Genomic DNA, 14,997 nt, shown 5'->3' with positions numbered 1-14,997 from the left:
AGGCTTTGGGTTTTTTTTTCCTTTTTTATAAAAATGCAATCAACTAATGAAGTTGGGAAATACTGATAAGATTTCTGGATACACATGACAAGATTTAATGAAGGGTTTAAGTTGCCCAAAACCCTTACCAAATTAAGTGACTGGTCAGTCGATACCTAACTGAAGCAACCAAATATCAGACAAAAAATAACATTATCTCTTCCCAATTGGAGTGCCTAACCACACTATTAGGTCCCGTATGTTGCTCCAAGATGAAGAAAAATGGTGGTGAAGCTATGTATCTCTCTTTACTCATCAAGAATGTAACGAGTCCCGTTTCCCTAAAAGCAGCAGAACTAAAAATGAGGAAATTGAACATTTTGTACTTTCCCTTTTTTAACAGCTCCAAGCCTGTTTCAGATGGAGCTCAACCCAGAAAGAGTTGAGATGTGTCCGTGCCTCACCCTCCCCTATCGGTGCAGCGCCCTGCTTACTCTTTTGCTGTTACTCTGACGGCCCTTTCCACTGACACACAAACCTTTGTGGAACAGCAGCAAGTAAACTCTGTCCATCGTGAGTGCCCCGTGTCCCTGTTTGAGCATATTTCTTACTGCCTCCCAGAAACCGCAGCAATAATTTACAGCAGGATTTTGAAGTCTGTCCCCGAAAATAAAGGGAAGACTGGCAGAAGCTGGCCTTGACACGAACCCCACCCTACTGTTGCCTGGTCACACATGGTGAAGTTTCAATGCAACTGTGACACTACAATTTAAAGGTGTCTTAAGTGCTTTTCATGTCCTGTTAATCCATGTATGGAATTATCCCATACAGCATACACAGAGGCTACACCTACCTGCAAAAGGAGCTTAATAATAAGTTATGAAAGAGGAGATTTTTATGAAAGTAATTTAAGAGGCCTAAAGATGCAGACTGGCACTTCCAAAAATCCCACGTTACCCTTCAGCATAAATTACTTGACTAAGCCACCAAGCCTGTTGCAGAGCTGGAAACCAATCTGAACTCCCTTCCTACCTGAGTATCTTCATCTCCAAGAAAAGCCTTACGATTTCATCTTCAACCAGTCTTTGAAAAAGGATTTTCTTATAAATTAATATTTAATGATGTAGAAAAAAGTACTATAAGGATGAGTCATACAGAGATGTTCAATTTTTTTTTTTTTTTTTTTTTCTGTGCAGGTAACAGAGCAAATTTATGACAATCTCAGTTTTCATGGATGACAAAAGTATTTGAAACCTGTACAGGTTGGCAAAAATCCAGCATACTGTCAGATGCTATCTAAAATGACACTGACCTGAAGGAGAGGAAGCACTGTGCAGTATCAGTTTCTGTTTGAAGCTTCTATAACTAATGCTAAAGAAACTTTAATGACCACCTAACAGTCATTCAACTATAACAAACACTCCAAATGAAAATAACTACGACTGAAATCTGGTAAGACATCTCAGTTTGGGAACTCATCACTCAAACTTTGCAACCCCACATCACCTCTGACAATCCAAAAACTTCTTTTGTAAGTGACATGAAACAATACAACCCTACCAAAATGAACAGATCAGTAACACATAATAAATGTAGAAGCCAGTCATGACTACCCATATTTTCAAGTTGTGTACACACCTGTCTTCACATGACTTAATTGAGTGCTGGCAAGTTAACAGAAGCATGATAATAATTTCAAGTTTCTTTTATTTTTATTTACTATTTGATAGATTTATTTTTTCGTCTCAGGTAGCTAGTCAGCATTCAGTAGCACTCACAGCTGTACTGACTGTGAAATGATGGAAGAGCCAACAAATGTTGTCCATATCATGGATATCAAAGTAAGGATACACTTAATAATGTAGTCTTGAATGTTTTGCTTGATCTAATTATGAATTATTTAAGTTATGAGGACTTGAGTACTTTTCCAGAAACCTATCTCATCAGCTTGATCCTACTTAGCTACCCTAACAACTACTTCTTCCCTAGGCTTTAAATATCCAGATACGTTTCTTCTCAAACCATGGAGTTTCTTTATCAAGGTTAGTCAGTTCCACTACAGACTGAATTAAGTTCCTGTTGTAAGTAAGACAAGTAATATATATTTCCTTCTGTGTATTACCTTGAATAAACTCCATAAAATCTCAGAGCTTCAGGCTTCCTTTTCTGCAAAGTAGAGTAATAGTTACTTCATAAACAGGTTGGCAATGGGCAGGGAACCCTGAATAGCAGATCAACACTATGTATGTGCTCCCACTTCACGCTTGTCTAAAGAACTCCAGAAATTTTGACAAAAATTACGTGTGTTTCCAGAGCAGTGAAAAAGCACTCTTTGATTGACTGGAATCTTTTAATTGATGTGTGGCTGTTATATGAAAGCAATTGGAAGCATCCACAATGCAGAAAGACTGAATGAAACTCCCTCTATTGTGATAATATAGAAACTAGGAAAAAATTGTAGCGCAAAAATACGAAAGCTGCACAATCGTTGGATCCTTACTTGTAAGGAAAATATTCAAGCACATGCCTGAACCCACTCTTTTTCAGAGATGCCTGTATTATTTTCCTTAAGAGACTCAAGCTCACGCTTAAGTGCTTTCCTCAATTGGGATCAATGCGTATTGTACTATAATTATTCTTTTTGGGGTAACAGAATTACTGTAGGATTCAAGTAATATCATAAGACAGAAGTATCAGAGTTCCCTGGCCTGTAGGTTAGTTTCTGAATAAAGAATCCCATCCATACCCCTAGAGTCAGGGCCATTAAAAGTTTTAACAGAAATCTCCTTTAGCTCTGAGTCACAAATAGCCATTTCCAGTACCCTGAATCTGGAACCAATAAACAAAGAGACCACTGAAACAATTTAAACCTCTTTCATTAATTTTTGATGCTCTACATATATTTAATAAATTTGAGATTCAACTAGATTCTTTGATTTCTAGCCAGTATCTTGGCAAAATTTCCATTCAGCTCAGGGGAAAGTACTCAGTGCAGAAGTGGCAAACTACCTATGATTGAACAAATTAGATCTCAAAACTTTCTGGAGAAGAAACACTATCAGTAGCAGATAATACTGCATAATTTTAGGCTACTGTCACCTACGCTACATTTGACAGGAAAGAAAATATACTCAGCATTTGCCTATAATGATTTTTTTATTGCTATGCAATAATATCTAATGACTTCCAGATGCATTCAGGACAATTTGTTCATTTCACTCAGTAATCAAAATGTGTTTTGACTAGTAAGTCCCTATTTAGTTTTTTATGTAATCATTTTTCTTAATGGGAGTATTTTCCAGATGTTGTGTTAGTCTAGTCATCTGGGACCTCTTCCAACTCATGTGGAAAGTTTGCTGTCATAAGCTGTCATTGGCGGTTTTGTTTAACAAGCTGTCTAATAAATTAACCCCAGCATAGTTTCAAAGCAATATATAAGGCATCTGAAACATCACTGGGAGCAGACATACACTTTCTTAGGTAAGTGTAATACCTGCATCTACTCAGAGCGTTTTGATCAAAGTGCTCTTCTTCAAAAGGAAACTGATGAACTGGGACAGAAAAACCAGACAAGTTTTCCTTTTGAAAGATTTACTTTCAGTCTACATTTCCACTTGACATTTTTTAACACTAATAGTTCAATTATAGATTATAGTTTAGAAAATTATATTGCTTAATAACTAATGTTTTGATAGTTTTTTTACTTTACATTTATATTTATCACTATTATAACTTTAGAAAATGTTGTACTGAAGTGCATCCAAAACTGTAGTTTTCACATAATAGAATTCTGCAAAAAATTACTTCTATTATTTGTTAACAATTAATTTTCCTAGTCATACTACAAAATATAACAGCTAATTGACTAATAACCAAGAGGGAATTTATGGAGTAATTCTAAATTAACAATTTATCCTTGAATAATTTTAGTATTTATTTTATATTGTTATTAAACTAGTATTATGTATAAAGATATGCATCATAATTTTTTTATTTTTTTAAATATTATGAACTGATTAATTGAATTGCATTGTGACATGAGAATTTCTTTTTAGGGATCATGTCGTACCTGAAAGTAACGATCATATGGAACATACTTTGTGCATCCCTGGTGATCCTTTCCCTGTCCTTGACTCAAGGGTCTTCTCAAGGTACTGTAACATACAAAGTTGAAGGGAGGGTGTCTAGGATATCTGACAAATTGTAGGAGTGCTTCAAATGTATCATCATAAAAATACTAAATTCTAGAACTTTATACTTACTCAGATGGGCATTAAGATTCAGTTTTATCATCACTGAATACTTTCATAAATACATTTGGGTACAGCATGGTCCTCTTTTTTGGAGCAATAACATATAAATACTCATATAATGCAAAATGCATATGAACCTACTTCTTTTTCTGTAGACATATTCTACAGATCCTGTTGCCCTCAAACTGACATATTTAGCCCAAGTCATTTGCAATATGATTCAAGGAAGAATCTAAAATTACCATACCCACATATTTTAGCTAGAAATATTTAAATACAATAGGCTCAGGGAAAGGAATATCTATACTAAGCACTTTGCAATTAAACACACTGTTATTACCACCACCAAGGCCGAGTTTGGCAATTATTTGTCTATTACTACAAATTGTTATGTACTCTCAGAGCTCTGTAACTGATTTCTAACTAAAGAAGAACTGTTATGAAGAAACAGAACTTGCAGCCTGGCAAGTTCTGTGCTATCGCAGTTCTCAAGTAGCTATCAAGTTGTGATAAAATTGTGTATTACTTACTGATAGAAAATAATTTATTACTGCTTGTTAGTAGAACACATAACATTTGGATATGTGAGCAGCTCATCAGGGCAGAGGAGATGTCAGGTTTTACCTGCAGGGCAGAGCAGTCTGACACTGCACCCTCTATAATTGATGGGAAACTTCCCAATATTTTCAGCAAAAATCAAGACTCCTTTCAACAGCACCTGGAACCATTCAGGCATTTTCTCTAGCAGGAACCTCATCACTTGTAAGACGTAAGCTTAAAACAAATAAATGAAAAGGTGTTACTTTTTGGACTTATCCATTATTTTCTTCCCATAAGGGATGCAATATATACATATCCAGAAAGGAAGACTCTTAGCTTCTTTTGTCAACTCCCCTGTTAAAAGCCCATTAACTCAAGTCCATTAACTTCCCCATTTATTCCCTAGCCCTACTTCATTATTTGGAAAGAAGTGGTAACAAACATGATACCTAACTGCTGAAAATCACAATATATATTAATAGGTTTAATTCTTTGTTATCCTGTGGTCTTCCTTCATACATACAGACACAGAGTGTGTGCTGTTGAAATTGTCTTCAGTGTTGTGCTGCGTTACATGTTTTTTTTGTGTTATTTTCTTGTTGTTCCTCAGTGTTCCAGCTGATAATCTTAACTCTTGTTTTAGCTTGCTGATTGTTCAGCTTCTTTGTTTGTATTTAGGATTGCTTCACTTGTGGTCCTGCATGTTTCATTTCCAGAAGAAGCAGTTAGCATGTTATGCCAGTAGAGATTTCACATAGGAAGGGGAGTTGCATGATCTGGCAGGAGAAGGTAACAAGCTCAGCAGCAGTGTGGGTCTGTGCAGTTTGAAAGCAGACTTACTGACGTCTTGCTTGCCACCTGTAACCTGCACCATTTATTATTATCTATCATTTTCCAACACTACAGCAGTCTAGCAGTAAAGTCATTGTGGGATGAGCTTTTGTGTTACTCTGCCAATAAGTAATGTCCTAATTAGCAAACAGAAAATACTTTACAGAAGATTGCAGGACTAGATCCCACCTGTTCCTAACCTCACAATTGACACCAAACTCTTCTCTGACCTCAGGGAAAAAAATAACATAGAAGGCAGGCAGAGTTTGAAAACTGCCAATAAAAACAGCTTCGGGGACCGCTATTTATTATGACAGTGCTCACCTGTTTGCAAGCTAAACTGATTTTATTTTGTTATCATGTAGAACATTACAAAAAGTAAAATGAGCCTGTCGGGTACGACGGTGCAGGTGCACATCTATAGCCATACGCAGGGTGAATTAAGATGAAGAATAAGCCTACAAAACAATATAGTGCCTGGCTGATATACTGCTTAAGATCTGGCATCCAAAGTAGCCCACGCAGATTGAACTGGTGTTGCCAGCCCTCAAGGACTCATTAGTCTTCAGGAGAACCTGGATAAGTTAGCCTCTAACCTGAGCACGCTGCTGCCAGTCCTCAGGCTGGCTCAGAGCAAGCCTCTGATCCACAAGCCTTTAGGAGGGGTTGCACCAGGCCCACACGCTCTGCTAAACCGAACGAAGGAATGGCATTTCGTAGAAAAAAGATAAATCTTACGGCTTTGCCGTTCAGCGTTTCCTGAGGGACCATTTTGGTTTGGCAATGCTTACACCAGTGTTGTGTGATTTTAGATTTATCAAGCTGTACAGGGAGATGTGGGGAAGGGTATTCTAGAGAGCATGTCTGCCACTGTGATTTTAACTGTCAACACTACATGGAGTGCTGCCCTGACTTCAAGAAAGTCTGCACAGTGGGTAAGTTCCCAAACACAGCCAGTTCCTATCGGCAAGACTTCTCCTCCCATTTGCTCCACCTCCCTACCACACCAGCATCAATCCTCTGAATGCTTCTGTCTCTTTTAGTTTGCTGTGTCCTTGTTCTCCGCTCATACACCTATTGTTCTCCCCCTCAAAAACTTGGTGATAACCTCTTGCAAGCTGTTAAGTGAAAATTGTACCCATGGGTCATCACTGAGAAAAGGATTTTGCTTTCAGAAGAGCAGAGCTAGGCAAGAGGGGGAAAACAGATTCCTTACCGCTTGGTTCTTCTCCTTAGTGCATTTGTACTGTATCTGTTTGTCTCGTTCAAAAAATTGGTAAAAGTAAATTAAGGGTTTTCCAGGAAAAAATCCTGGGATATTTCAACTCAAAATTAAGAGATGTGGAGGCAGTAGGGTCTAATCCAAAGTCAGAGGGAGTCCTCCCATGGACAGGAATTGATTCTGGATCAGAACCATGTCCAGAGTTTGATGGAAAGGATGATTGGATGTGTATTATTTTATGTGCTTTATTTATACACAAAGCCGTGTAGTGTAAATACATACAAGTATTTCAAACTGTTTTACTGAGAGTTAAAAAATATTTCCTTATGAATCACCAACGTCAGAAATATCAGTGGTTTAGATAACTGCAGTTTGTTACATTACACTGTAGTTCTACTAAGATTACAGGTGTAAGATAAAACTTCTTGGATCCAGCAACGCAGGCTGAGTTGTCCAAAACGCAGATGCAGCACTCCCTAAAATGCTACTTCTGCTGTTCTGACACGCACGCTGGAAAGACTCACACTTCAGTCCTCCCCATCCTGGTTTTGATTGTGAGGGGACATCAGGATTTTTCCTAACTGGAAGTACATCCTGAGGCATTTTAATTATGCAGTTGTGGGCCAGATTCTACAGTTATTCTGGCATCTATGTAACATTTAATAAAATGTTTAAGGCTAGAGGAAGTCTTCCTTATTCCACCCTAATCACTGAATGAAGCACAGCAGACACCCTCCGTAAAGGATGGAGGCAGTCTGACTAAGGACTGTTGCCCAGTTAGTGTGTGATCAATGCCGAATAAATTAGAGAAATGCCAGATTGTTTATGAATAAAAATTGCCCTAACGTCATAAAATAACAATTCTCACCTTTGCACGTGGCATTAATCCACTAGCAATCAACAGACTCTACACTGGTCAAAAGGTGTTCAGAACCTGCCTATACAGTAATCCTAATTTTGCTAGGTTATTAATTGCAAAACATGATTTTATGCCCCGCGTGCCACAAAGACTGATTTCAATAGAGACTTACGTGCAGAAAAGGTACAGGACAAGAATAACAGATCAGATGGTAAATTCTGGAAATACTGAGTGACAGTTAATTGTTGGCTCAGTTCTCTGAGATGTGAAGCATCCTCAAAAAATATCCACTCCAGGTCCAACATAACAACTTCAGTTTAACAGTTAACTAACTATCAAAGGTACTACTGAATGTTAATAAATATTAGATTGTAATATAATGTAGATGTTTGGGTCAAATTTTGTCCTTGATAAATACAGCAAGCATGTTTTGCTGAAGGCTGTCATAGCTATGCACACACTTCCCGAAACAATTTGGTCCTTACTTGATATGTAGTGATTGAAGTTATCAGAATTAAACCAATAGAGTTATTAAAAGCATGTGGTTATTATTCATGTCAAAACATGGTAGATATCCCTTCAATACTAATAATTTAAGAACTGTATTAAATAGACTGGAATAACATTTCAAAAATAGTCCCTTTGGGTAACTTTGTTAACTCATTCACACAGTTAAGTTGCAGTGTGTGCCCAGAGACACCAGGTACACTTGGTCATGACCTCTTTAGGCAAATTCTTTTTCAGAAACGCTTTGGCAGACACATCACTCCGTGAGGTGGTACCCTGATGAACACCTTTTTGAAAACCCATCCCAGAACTCAAATACTCTTCTTGACATACCTGCTATTTGATTAGGGAGATGGAAGCCTTCTACGATGGGACCTAGCTAAAGTGAACTCTGAGGCCACATTTTATTCCACCATAAATTCTAAATGGTCTCAATATACTGCAATGGCAAAGTGCAGTTCTGGTTGTATGGCCAGATCCAAATCCCACAATTACACAAACAAGTTCTGGATCAGACCAGAAAGCCACCTGCTTTTATGAGGCTGTTCTTTACATCAGCTTAAGCAAATGACTTCACTGTAGCAAGGTCCCAGAGTCAAATGTGAGCTGGCCAAAACCACTAACTCTCTTCTTGTGCCTTATGCAGCACTCTCCTGCAGAGGACGTTGCTTTGAAGCCTTTGAAAGAGGAAGAGAGTGCGACTGTGACATAGACTGTGAAAGATATGGCAAATGTTGCCCAGATTATGATCAACACTGTAAAGAGGGTAAGAAATTTCTTTATCACTGTATTTTTCCTAGCTGTAATAATTTCAATATAGATGCTTTGTGCTATCATAAAACATTAACTGTGCAGGCTTTGTTGTTGTTGCTATTCACATTAGCTCTGAAGTGAACCTTTCCATAAAATTCATCCAGCCAACCTCATTTTTTGGCTAGTACATCCACAGCATGACAACACAATAAACAGGAAGAGGCAGAAACTTCATAAATGTTTGCTAACATTTCTATACCACACGTATTCTGCACCACTTACTGTTCTCTCACATCACCAGCAGTCAGCCTCAGCACTTAGTGGCTGCTTACAGGAGTCTTAGGAAACAATAAAAATACCAAAACCTAATTTAAAAAATAAATGAACCCTTTGTGGATGCACACAGGTAGATATACTGGAAGCCATCACCAAGATACAAATTAGGAGGGGGTAGTTTTATTTTGTGTTAGTGTCTGTTTGCACTAGCCACACTCTTAATTCACTATCAGAACCACCACCCAGAACAGTACGTGTAAGGCCAGGCTTTGCACATGCATTTCCACTCATGCTACTTGAGTCACATCAGTAATAGAATTCAAGGACCAAAGCTGAGAGGAATGAATGACATATTGCAGTAAAAAGTCTAGTTCATGTACAAAAAAGTAGTAATGAAGGAAGGTCCAACTCCCTTAAATTTTCCTGCAACCCATCCAAAAGTGTAGGATCCCTACACCCTGCATTGGGATAGAACTGCTGGAACCTCCAGACCACCTGCTTTGGGTTACTGCAGTCACTGTCAGCATGCGGAGAGAGCTCCTACATCCTCCCTGCCTCGAATACAAAATGGGAAGAGCAGCCCAAAACAGAAATCCATCCTCTGGGGCAAGAGGGAGGAACTGTAGATCTGCCTGGTTAGAAGCGGTTACACATTCACACCACAGCAAGAAGAATTTTAAGAAAATGCACATTCAGACTTTAGGCTGCAAATTCATTTCAGGGAAGGATTACTCTGACCCACTGTCACTTCTGTCTATTCTGTCCTTCACTGCAGAACCTGACGGATTTTTGCTAGTCAAGCACTAAGGATCTGGAGGGGCAGTTTCACCTTCATGTAGCTTTAATGACACTAGCAATTAAATTTCAGCCTAGAAAACACCAACAGAATATGTTTAATTACATCATTTCCTTAAGCTTTCTGCTAACTTATGAACCTAAAATCATTTCTGTGAATGCACTTTGCAAACGTGGCTTGGCACCGGGTTGCTGCATTTGCAGACCAGACAGCCTCCAAGGCGGCCAGTTTTCAAAGCATGTGGTTTAACCAACAAGATGAGCATCACAGATTATCACTTGGTTTACTTTACCAACCACTCCCAGTCCTCAAGGGCTGATGTAGTGGCTTGGTTTTGCTACTCAGTTGCACAGTAATTTATAATGAAATAGACTCCATATTCAGCATTTATCTTCACTCCATGTCTAGAAGATGGTAAGTGTCTTAGAAGTGTCTTGAGGTGAATTTTCTGCATTTGAGGTTGCTTAACACCTTTCCCTTTCTGCAGGAGCTTAACACACATGAATACTCAACAAAAAACATCAGTTTCGCTTGTTGTTCAGTTCAAATATAACGAAAAGTTAACCGACTGCTCATAATCTTAGAGAGTTTCTTCAAGTATTTTAGTTACTTAGCTTTGCTATTAATTTTTGTCAAAAAAAAACAACAAAAAAATCCTTGAAACCCAGCCTACCAGTGTACTCAGTATTTTAGTATTTTTGCTATGTGTAACTGAGAAACCTGGTAATCCTTTTGGAATAATGCCATAACTTAAGACCATGCAGTGAACTTTCATTTTGCTGTTTCTGCATCTTCCAAACACTTTGTTCCGTACAGCACAGCTAAATTTACAATGTGGATCATCCCTATCCTCCAGAAGCTCTATATCCCCAGAATACACACAGAGTTAGGGACTAGGTAAACACTCCCCCCCCACCCCCCCTACTGACTCCTCTGAAAGCTGGTTCAGCTCCCAAAGTGGTTTTATTCAACAATTACAATTTCTCTCTCTTTCTCAGTAAAAGCTTCAGGATATAGTCCACCACCCAAGTTTATTTGCTTTGAGTATTGTCTTGCTATAAAGTAAATCCTTTGATGCCACCGGGCTCATCACCTTACACAAAAACACAACTCCTTTTGTGAAAGGCTGATGACACATTCCTATGGCACTTACCAGCTCCTTTAGTTGGATCAAAAAGATCCTGCAGGTACCCTGAGTTCCATCATGCTTTTTTTCACAGCTAACAAGATCTTTCTACAGCGATATGTTAGTGGGAAGAAAGGGTCTCACTTCCAATTGCACAATTTGACCAAACAATGAATTAAAAAAAAAAAAAAGTCTTCTGGCTCTTACTGTTTCAAGTGAAATCCCATGTATTCTTCAGTGTTGGAAAATCTGAACACAAACCATCAGTTTCTCCTAAAGCTCAACCTACTAGAAGTGAGCTTATTACTTAAACCTTGCTTTGTTTCTTTGGTCCATGCCTACCTTGTAGCTTCTGTCTCTTTAAAGGAAACAATTGCTTTTAAGATGTCTCTCTGAAATGATCACTGATATGCAGAATTATCACACGTCTGAAGAACTACAGTCTGACTAAATCTTCAGGAGATTATCAAAGTAAACACTTGGCTAATATAGTAGCCCTCAGAGATACGCTATACTGAGTTAGCCCCAAGACATCTATAGTCAAAAAAATAAGCTGACAAAAAAAATTAGACAAGTTTTCAGAATGTAGAGCTCCAGTCAGAATTCAACTTTTTCTCACCTCAAAATTCACGTTAGCAAAGAATGCCTCACCTCAAACTTCCAGGAAAACCATTTCTCCCATCTGTGATGAAACCCTTAGGGATCAAAAGGGTGTTTTTCCTCTTTTTTCCCTGAATAATGCTTTAAAGAATCCTACAGATAGGAAGAAACTTAGATTTATATGGAAGACTTTCACTGAAGTTTTATAATCACTTTCTTCTTATACAGTAGACACCAAGCATCTATAATGCTCCCATTAACAGATTATTTTATTTCTTTCAGTACACACAGAAAAGCCATCACCTAAGACTCCTCCACCAAACAAACCAACATCCAAAAATGAGGAAGAGAAGCCAGAGGAAGTAACACAGCCCCATGAAGTTATGGAAGGTAGGAAAACATATCAATGAAACAGGATGGGTGTTACCTGAAGGAACATTAAAGGCCATTTTCCTGCTCTGGAAATAGAAAGTCGATGCGAGACATTACCAGACAGTTACCAGGCTTGGAACTGGCCGGTTTATAAACTAATGACCTCACCTAGACCTCAGGGTACTGACTTTGGAGAGTTCACTTCACACAGATGTAGGAGTGTGGTGATGTCTCCTGCGTCTCTATTGGATTCTCACACACATCTTCCAAAAATACGTTACATGCCATTGTCAGTTTTGGACCGTGTCCGCAGCTGGAACAGGAAGGGTGTTGTGTTTTGGGACAGTGATGAATTGCCAGGACTGAGACAGGGAAGTCTCCTAGCGGGTTTCTCTAGCTTTAATCAAGCGAGGCCTCATGCAGCTTCAGAAAACATACATAATTTATTTTTTCTGAATGGAAAATGTGTTACTTTCCTGTGTTGCTTCATATTCTGTTCCAGCATTTTAAGTGATAACTGGGGAGATGAGTTTGAACTTGAAGCCTGAAGTAATAAGTATGAATTGAGACTACGTGTCATTTTTGGCCAACATTTTAATCCTTACATTTTTTTAAATTTTAAATTTGGACTACTTATCTTTCTTTTGTGGCAATTTCCTATTAGAAAAATCAATATAGTGGGTCAAATGAAACAAAATTTAGAAAATTCAAGTAACCGTTAACAGGTTCCCACTTGGCTTAGGGTATTTCAGACACACTGGGTGGGAGGAAAACCTACTCTGTAACGCTCTGCCCATACTGCACTATTTCTACAATACATTACAAAAGGATTATTTCTCACACTGCAGTATTTTAAGTTCTTCCAGTCTCTGGAAGAGACACGGCATCAGTGCTGCTGACAGTCATCACACTGTTACCATCAGCAGTAGCTCAGATCTTTTTAGATTTTTAGATTTGTTCAAGAGCTGAACAACATGGTCCCAAACCACAGGATGCTGCACTTGTGTTTTTCAGGTTTTTAAGAAACAAATGCCAATTCAGTTGTAATGGTAGACAGCAATTTTGGAATCACAGAAAAAAAACCCTTATGTGAAAGGAGAACTAAACAGCAAAGCATCCCAGAGATAACAGTGAGCGATTAAAATGCAGAAACTTTCACTTTTTGCAGATATAGCTATACTAGCAATTGTACTTAAGTCAGTGTAACTATATACACCAGTGAAGAGGGTCTTAAATCACAAAGATGAAAAACACCCAAGATATAAAGATACAGCAGGATTTGCAGTCAGGTGTCTGTACTCCAAAAGTTTGTTTTCCTCCGGTTTCCTTAGCTCTGTCCTACAAGTCCAGGTGATCAGTGCAGGCTGTGTTATAACTAGGGCCACAGGAACAAATAAAAGAACAGACTGAGAAAGGAGTGTCCCATTACAAGGACGATATGTTATAGCATGGTCCCGCTTCCATGAAAAAGGATGGAAATAGGAGGTGGCCGCACCTACAAACACCAAACTAAAATCTGCCGTGCTGCACCTGGAGCTGCGACAGGTTAGCCAAAAGTATTGCTTAAAACAGCTAACCTGCTGCAAAGTCCTGTGCAGACAAAAGGAACTTGCATTTAACCCTATCCAAGTGAGTCGGGCTATTCTAAATTATTTATCTTTTGACATTTACCCGAGTCCACGAACTGGGATTTACCAGTTTAAATTATGTTTCGACAAATCCTTATTTTTGTCACTTCAAAAAAATGTTTCAACCATTTTAAAGCTAATTAAGTGCAATTTTACACAGAAACATTTTCAAGTATAGACCATAAAAACCACTATTGCTATTCAAAAGATAAGCAGCTATTTCTAATCGGTAAAATAAACTGGTATGAAACAGGAGCATGCACTGCAATTTCAATGGATTAACTTCAGATATACTTGTTCTCATAGGTACTGACAGTGGACTGGAAAACCCAGTGACCACGACTGCTCCAACAACAACAAAACCTGAGACAACCACACCACTGAAAGCAACTACCAGAGAGACCACTCCTGCAACCACAGAGGCACCAACCACCGAGGCTGACTCTCCCACCACCCCCAAGCCTGAAGACACCACCCCAGAGGCACCAACCACCAAGGCTGACTCTCCCACCACCCCCAAGCCTGAAGACACCACCCCAGAGGCACCAACCACCAAGGCTGACTCTCCCACCACCCCCAAGCCTGAAGACACCACCCCAGAGGCACCAACCACCAAGGCTGACTCTCCCACCACCCCCAAGCCTGAAGCCGCCACCCCAGAGGCACCAACCACCAAGGCTGACTCTCCCACCACCCCCAAGCCTGAAGACACCACCCCAGAGGCACCAACCACCAAGGCTGACTCTCCCACCACCCCCAAGCCTGAAGACACAACCCCAGAGGCACCAACGACCAAGGCGGACTCTCCCACCACCCCAAAACCTGAAGAGACAACCCCTGTAGCCACAGAGGCACCAATGACTGAGGCAGACTATCCCACCACCACTAAAACTGAAGATATGACCCCCGAGGCCACAGAAGAACCAGTGACCGAAGTGGACTTTCTCACCACTCTGAAGGCAGAAGAACCAACCCATGAAGTATCAGAAGTACCAGTGACCGAGGCTGACTATCCCACCACAGTTAGGGTTGAAGATATGACCCCTGAAGCCACAGAGGAACCAATGATGGAGACAGACTCGCCCACCAACCCCCCAGAAGATGAAGAAAAAACTGCTGTGCCCACAGAGGCACTAACAACCATGGCAGACTCTCCTACAACTCCTAAACCTGAAGACACAACCCCAGAGACCACAGAGGCACCAATGACAACTGCTGAATCTCCTACCACCCCCAAACCTGAAGACACCACCCC

At 39.5% G+C, this 14,997-nt stretch overlaps 1 protein-coding gene across 1 annotated transcript in view; it reads left to right on the top strand.

Annotated features, from left to right (window-relative positions):
* LOC104472220 (proteoglycan 4-like) overlaps window positions 1-14,941 on the top strand; it is a gene marked incomplete at its 3' end in the record, with an annotated part of 32,542 nt that extends 17,601 nt beyond the window's left edge. Inside the window, exons 2-4 of the mRNA XM_010087805.1 lie at window positions 8,838-8,957; window positions 12,025-12,132; window positions 14,049-14,941. Coding sequence (XP_010086107.1) covers window positions 8,838-8,957; window positions 12,025-12,132; window positions 14,049-14,941 — 1,121 coding nt within the window. The remainder of the gene's footprint in view (window positions 1-8,837; window positions 8,958-12,024; window positions 12,133-14,048) is intronic.
* Window positions 14,942-14,997: the final 56 nt, after the last annotated feature.

Source organism: Pterocles gutturalis, unplaced genomic scaffold (genome assembly GCF_000699245.1).
Source record: "Pterocles gutturalis isolate BGI_N339 unplaced genomic scaffold, ASM69924v1 scaffold15746, whole genome shotgun sequence".
Classification (NCBI taxonomy): Eukaryota; Metazoa; Chordata; class Aves; order Pterocliformes; family Pteroclidae; genus Pterocles; species Pterocles gutturalis.
This window is presented reverse-complemented; position numbering and strand designations above follow the sequence as displayed.